Genomic DNA, 7,789 nt, shown 5'->3' on the forward strand with positions numbered 1-7,789 from the left:
GCTTTGTTCGTAGTGATGCTTCCTAAGGCCCACTTGACTTCACATTCCAAGATGTCTGGCTCTAGGTGAGTGATCACAGCATTGTGATTATCTGGGTTGTGAAGATCTTTTTTATACAGTTCTTCTGTGTATTCTTGCCACCTCTTCTTAGTATCTTCTGCTTCTGTTAGGTCCATACCATTTCTGTCCTTTATGGAGCCCATCTTTGCATGAAATGTTCCCTTGGTATCTCTTATTTTCTTGAAGAGATCTCTAGTCTTTCCCTTTCTATTGTTTTCCTCTATTTCTTTGCAATGATCACTGAGGAAGGCTTTTGTATCTCTCCTTGGTATTCTTTGGAACTCTGCATTCAAATGGGTATATTTTTCCTTTTCTCCTTTGCTTTTGGCTTCTCTTCTTTTCACAGCTATCTGTAAGGCCTCCTCAGACAGCCATTTTGCTTTTTTGCATTTCTTTTTCTTGAGGATGGTCTTGCTCCCTGTCTCCTGTACAATGTCACGAACCTCCGTCCATAGTTCATCAGGCACTCTGTCTATCAGATCTAGTGCCTTAAATCTATTTCTCACTTCCACTGTATAATCATAAGGGATTTGATTTAGGTCATACCTGAATGGTCTAGTGATTTTCCCTACTTTCTTCAATTTAAGTCTGAATTTGGCAATAAGGAGTTCATGATCTGAGCCACAGTCAGCTCCTGGTCTTGTTTTTACTGACTGTATAGAGCTTTTCCACCTTTGGCTACAAAGTATACAATCAATCTGATTTTGGTGTTGACCATCTGGTGATGTCCATGTGTAGAGTCGTCTCTTGTGTTGTTGGAAGAAGGTGTTTGCTATGACCAGTGTGTTCTCTTGGCAGAACTCTCTTAGCTAGCCTCCAGTTAACCCAGAGATCATATGGAAGGTACACTTGTAAATGTTACTCTAAGTGTCTCGAGACAAGGGCAGCATCTTTCCTCTCTTTTACAGTCTCTCGAGCACCTACCACAAAAACTACTGAGCATCTACATAAATAATGCCGGAGGAGGGGGACTCTGTCTTAACGTGGGACCGTCTTTAAGAGTATTTAAGGATAATTAAGAAAGAAAAGACAAAATTCGGAAAAAAAATCAACGAATAAGGAAGTTTATGTTAAAAACAACCTCTCATGTATTTACATCTTTTCATAACAGAGTCAAGAAGAAGCAAATGGTATTTTAAACTGATAGCAACAACATGTTAACCTCACTCTTGTCATTCTGGGAGGATCAAGGACAATGATTCATTAAAAAAAAACAACAATGCTAAGACTTCAATTACACACATTCACCTTGTTATCACTTTTTGACACTTTTTTTCCCCCAAATGTCAAAACTAAGAACTATTTACCCTTTAAATACTTTCTATCGTTAACGGCTACTCTTTGAGGGATGTGAGCTGGGTTCTATCAAGGAGACAGTAATATAACAGAACTTTATTTCCCTTCACCTGAATTTGAGAGTACTGGTTTATTTTTCAATCAGTTATCTTAAATATTTCACAAACGCCAAGTTGCTTGGCTTTAGTTTCTAATCATGGAGCTACCATTTTTCAGGTAATTCGTCAATGGAGGCAGAAGAGAACTATGGCTCCTTAATGCATCTCTCAACCCTAACGAGTAGCTCAAAGGATGAGTCTGAGCTGAGAAGTTAAGGGCGAGGGGCTAGGTCAACTTGTCAGGCACATTCAGCTGGTTTCTTTCACTTGTTGTGGCCTCACCCAGAGGGACCGGTGGAGGTTCTGCCCAAGAGCCCCTCTTGAGTTCCAGAAAAAGCCAGGATATGGACAGTTTTGCCACAGATGCTGAGGGCCTTGGGTCGGACTGGTGTTTGCTGGCTCTGGTACCAGGGGCGGAGGAGGGCATGGTGCGACCTGCTATGAAATGTTGACCTTGGTCTGCTTTCTTGAGAAAAAAGCCATGTTCACAGAATGAAATTTAAAAGGGTTGTTACTGAAATGCTCTAAACTGACTTTTACAGATTTTCAAAAACTTCCCAGTGTGAAGAAATCACAAACATCAAGGAAAATTTCAAGAAGAGCACTAAGAACCTGATCACTCTTCCACCCAGATTCACCAATTATTACTTTACTGCAGTTGCTTTCTGTCCATATGCTCACACACACATGCTCTACACACACACACACACTCTCTCTCCCACTTATTTTCCCTGAGCCACCTGAGATGGAGCCGCATATATCCTGCCCCTATTTCCTTGTCTGCTCTAATCTACAATGCAGGCATGCTAAGCCGCTTCAGTGGGCGACTCTTCAGTGTCCGACTCTGTGCGACCCCATGGACTGTAACCCTCCAGGTGCCTCTGTCCCTGGGATTCTCCAGGCATTTCCTTCTCGGGGGATCTGCCCGACCCAGGGAGTGTATCCAAGCCTCTTACGTCTCTTGCACTGGCAGGTGGGTTCTCTACCACTAGCAGCACCTGGGAAGCCCACACACAGAACATCATTTCAGAACTGCTGTGCTCGTTCCCATGAGGAGTGAACTGCTGTGCTTGTTCCCATGAGGAGTTGAGATTTGTTTGCAGTTCTTTTTTTCTGTTTTTTTTTTTTTTTTTAGGCAGAGGACATATGTTCACAAGTAACTGAAATTAATTTTCCCCCTTTCTTATATCATTCCCTTAAGATACAGTTGGACATTTACTCTAGTTGCCTTTTAGTTTTATGGCTGTCCCCAGTGTTGATTTGCTTTTTGAACCTGTAAAACATTTACTTGATTCCTGAAGTTAAAACCATACAGACAGAGAAGCTCCCAGACCTTCCGCTTCCTTCTCTCCCAGCCCTTGCAGTGAACCAGGTTCAGTAGTTGTGTGCATATGAAATGTCATACACTTAAAAATAAGCAATCCCAATGCAATTTTCTTTGAAATTATATCCTCCTCAAAGTCATAAGACCAAGATAAGCCAATGACAGGGCCCAAATGTCTAAAACAGGTATAGCAGGCAGTTTACCTGGTATCAAGATCTCTATTTATCACTATACACTTGAATTCTTTCAAGTCCTGTTCAGCAGAACTGCCGGGGGTGTGAAGCCCAGGTTTAGGGCAAGTGCCGGGTGTTAGGTTACCTGCTCCTCTGGAACCTCCAGAGGGGGGGACGCTGGTTGCTCAGCTTGCCGACCATCCTGATAGTTTACATTTCTTCGCTGACGCAGAGGAGGGAAAAGACGGTCCCAGTTGATCATTCCTCCCTAGAAAGAGATCATCGCACAGAGATCAGACATGAAAGTGAGGAAGCCTCGTAACGCTCGGCAGAGGCTTCTCTGGTGATGCAGTCACAGCTGCAGACTGGAGGTAAGATGTCAGATGGATGTGCTGCACGCAAGCGGAAAGGGCCCTGCAGCCCTTCCATCAACAGGCTGCAATGGGCAGCCTGCAGGAGATGCGCAGAGAAAAACGGAGTGGGTGGGTGCTGCCAAAGGGATTCGTGCCCTCTGGCTGCGGAGGGTGGCAGAAGACACAGGCAGTCACTCCTAACCTCAGCCCCACGGTGTCCCCACTGACGCCATCCCAACTCCGCTGGGCTCTGGAGAAGCCGCGAGGAGGCTAACTCGGGGCACGCAACCAGAGACCTGGCGCTTCCTTCAGCAGCTCTTTAAAATGCTGCTCCTCCCTCTTCTTGTTCTTATTTAAAATTTAAGTAAATTCCGAGCAAGGTCAGCAGAGAGAGAGACTGCAGGTGGAGATGAACCCCAGGTTGGGGGACAGGCCTGAGAATGTAAAGGTATATCCTTCACAGAGGGACAAGCGGTTCAGGCCTGTCCTCCGTGTGGCTTTCTGGATAACTTAACGTTGATGGCGAGGTCACTTCTTGCCTTTTCTATGTCATCAGTGAACAAAAGCCACAATGGGAAGAAAAAAAAGTATGCACCTCATGCTGCTTTTTAAAAATGGATGTTTTTTTACCCATATGCCAACTTTTTAATTGATCAACTTCAATCTGTTTCTAGATGTCTTCTGGTCCTGGAAGATTTAGAGACTAAGAAAACCTAAAATTTTTCCCACTATAAATACTTGTGGATAAAATTTTTAAATATTTCAAAAGCAGAGCTGAACACAAAGTGGAGACAGAGGCCTGAGGGCAACAGAAACAAGCTCTGGAAACCAGCACGGTAAAGAAGCAGGGACAGGTGTGAGGGCGGGCACACTGCTAACTCAGACCCACCTGGGCACTGGCACCTATCTGGGTTCAGGAGTGGAGGCCTCGGGTCTGAAAGAGGCTACAACTGTATGCAACAATGTGGTGAAATCGCTCAACATAATACTGAGTAAAACAAACACAAAAGTGTATCTGTATGACTCCCTTTATGTGCTGACTTTTCTGTATGTTATACTTTAATAAAGTATTACAAGAAGAAATAGAAAACTTGACAAGACCTTTAGCCATTAATGTCACTGAAATAATACTTAAGGATAAGTCCATGAAAATTTTAAGGACCCGCTGTCTTATACAAATTGTTCTAGAGAAGAGAAAAGGAAAAGAGCTCTCCATCTAATTTTCTAAGGCTATGTAATGCTGTTTCCAAAATCAGAGAAGGCTATCATAAAACAACCCATTTTTAATTTATGGACAGGTACAATAATCCTAAATAAAATATCAACAAACTCAGTCCAACAATGTTAAAAAAATTACCATCTTATCCAATAAGATATATTAAATTAGGATTTATCTCAGAAATCTTAGAAAATATAGTAATGTAATTCATACATTAACAAATTAAAAGAGAAAAACCAAATGCTCACTCAACAGATATAAAAATAATTTGATAAAACTTGATGAAGAGACAAGAATGCCTATTACCACCTCTTGTATTCAACACAAGTCACTGCATCATGAAGACAGACCAACCAATTGTGAAAGAAAATGCAGCAGGATGGAAGGGAAGAAACAACCAGTCATTCACACAGGATGACCATCTTACCTAGACCATGAGGACTCACAAGACAGAATATAAGACACAAAAATATCAGTAACACCCCTTGCCTGCCATCACTGAGAAAATGTAACTGCAAAAAATTCCTATTTACAAAGAATAATAGAAACTATTTAGGTACTTAGGAGGGCTTCCCTGGTGACTCAGATGCTAAGAGTCTGTCTGCCTGCAACACAAGAGACGTGGGTTTGATCTCTGCATCGGGAAGATCCCCTGGAGAAGGAAATGGCAACCCACTTCAGTATTCTTGTCTGGGAAATCCCATGGACAGAGGAATCTGGTGGTCCACGGGGTCGCAAAGAGTCAGACACGACTGAGCAACTAATAGCTCTCATACTCACTCATAGGTCCTTATGCATTAAATCTAACAGAAGATCTGCAAGTCTCTATGAAAAATGGTAAGCTTGATTGAAGGGCATCAGTGGAAAGACAGCCCATTCCTGCCCAAGAAGGCTCAAAACTGACATCTTTCCACACTCTGCCAATTCTAGAGTGCAGCAGAGATGGTGGGCTGACTCAATAGCCACACTCTTAAAATAAGATTTCTTTTGGTGACACAGTTACTACAACACATTCTCAGCGTCCCCTGCGTGGACTCAGCTGGGCCAATGGTACGCAAGCAGGAAGGGCACGCGGGACCCCCAGAGGGGGCCTTCGAGGGAGGGATGCAACCCTCCTTCGTGCTTCCTCCTCCTTCCTGGCCCCGTGCTGAGGACAGGGCAGCAGCAAGAGAAGAGGAGACTGGGGGTGGCAGCTGCTCCCGACGGTTCGGGGCTGTCAACGTCTGGTTTGTTTTACACGAGACAGACTCACACCTTGCTTAGGTTTCTGTGATTTCACGCTGCTGTCACACGCAGCTAAAGCTGTGTGTGTGCGTGTGTTTTGGTGGAATGAGACAGCCTGAAATTAAGGGTCAAAACTAGACCTGAATACTTTCAAGAAGTATAAAGGAGGACTTTTATCTACCAGTTATTAGGACTTACTGTTAGATGACAAGAATAAAGTAGGATGGTCTGAGCACGTGATAGGTGAGCAGTGCAAAGAAACAGGCTGAGAAATCAGAAGTAAACATGGACACTTAGCACATGATGGAGGGCCCTGGGAGTCAGCAGGAAAGACACCATTTAGTGAACAGTACTGGGACAAATGGTAAAAGACATGGAAAAAGACAGAATTAGACCTCACGCCATGTACAAAATAAGCTTATTTTAAAATAAACCCCATAGATTAAAGATTTAAATCTGGAAAGCTAAGCTGTTAATAAACATTTTAGAAGAAATAAGAGATATTCTTTATGTTGCTGGGATGGGAAAGGATTTCTAAAACCAAAATATGAAGCATAAATCACAAAAAAAGGGTCGCTAACAATTACAACAAATACGAATTTTGTGTGATTAAAAACAACAGAGCTAGAAGACAAAGTATAGATTAAGAGAAGACATGTGTAACATATAACTGACAAAACAGTATCCAGAATATGTAAAGAATCAATGACAAAAAATAAATAACACAACAGAAAAGTGGAGAATGCATGTGAAAAAACAATTTACAGAAGAGGAAACCCTGAATCAATAAACAAAAGATGTTCAACCTCACTAGCATGGGAAATGCAAATTAAAATGGCACTAAGTCATTTTATAACCGTAAAGTGAAAGTGAAGTCGCTCAATCGTGTCCAACTCTTTGCGACCCCATGGACTGTAGCCCACCAGGCTCCTCTGTCCATGGGATTCTCCAGGCAAGAATACTGGAGTGGGTTGCCATTTCCTTCTTCAGGGGATCTTCCCGACCCAGGGATCAAGCCCAGGTCTCCCACATTGCAGGCAGGCGCTTTACCCTCTGCGCCACCAGGGAAGCCTAAAGTGAAAGTCGCTCAGTCGGTCTTTGTGACCCCACAGACTATACAGTCCATGGATTCTCCAGGCCAGAACACTGGAGTGGATTGCCTTTCCCTTCTCCAAGGGATCTTCCCCACCCAGGCATCAAACCCAGGTGTCCCACACTGCAGGCAAATTCTTTACCAGCTGAGCCACAAGGGAAGCCCTTATAACCGTAAGATTGGCAAAAATAAAATGTCTAACAATACCAAGGATGGGGGTGTTGATGAGAGTTTACATTGGCACAAGCATTTCAGGGAACAATGTGTCAAGATCTAGTAAAACTGAGGATGTTCTATAGTCTGGCAATTTTATCTCCAGGCAGCTGTGAGTGCGTCAAGGGGCATTTAGAAGGATATTCTCTCAAGTACCGATTATAATATTAAGTAAGAAAGCATAAAAAAATTCAACTGTCCCTAAGTAGGGAAATAAACTAGTGAGTGGTTCCATTATATAAAAGACTATTACATGTGCGGCTAGAATAAATGAACTAGATCTAATGGATACATCTCAAAAATACAATGTTGAATGAACAAAGAAAGCTACATAAGAATATGTGTATATAAAACTATTTATATAAATTTAAAAATATCTAGAATAATTCTATGTAACCTATTTTATGGATATATATGTATGTGTGTACACACACACACACACATGTGGTGATTCTGCCCCCACCCCCCAGGGAATATTTGGGAGTAGATGTCTGGAGGCATTTTTGGTTGTCTTAGGGGGTGGGGAGGAGTCTGGGGAGAGGGTGGTGGGTGCTGTTGGTTTTTAGGAAGTAGAGGCCACAGCTGCTACTGCTGCTGCTGCTAAGTCGCTTCAGTCCCGTCTGACTCTGTGCGACCCCATAGACGGCAGCCCACCAGGCTCCCCCGTCCCTGGGATTCTCTAGGCAAGAACACTGGAGTGGGGTGCCATTGCCTTCTCCGACAGCTGCTACTAAGC

The 7,789-nt window shown here is 43.1% G+C and overlaps 1 protein-coding gene across 1 annotated transcript in view; it reads right to left on the reverse strand.

Moving 5' to 3' along the window:
- Positions 1-7,789, reverse strand: part of UBAC2 (UBA domain containing 2) — a 143,575-nt gene that overhangs the window by 12,830 nt on the left and 122,956 nt on the right. The window contains exon 10 of the mRNA XM_010831559.1: positions 3,097-3,219. Within this exon, the coding sequence (XP_010829861.1) occupies positions 3,097-3,219 (123 nt within the window). The remainder of the gene's footprint in view (positions 1-3,096; positions 3,220-7,789) is intronic.

Source organism: Bison bison, unplaced genomic scaffold, assembly GCF_000754665.1.
Source record: "Bison bison bison isolate TAMUID 2011002044 unplaced genomic scaffold, Bison_UMD1.0 scf7180017864527, whole genome shotgun sequence".
NCBI lineage: Eukaryota > Metazoa > Chordata > Mammalia > Artiodactyla > Bovidae > Bison > Bison bison.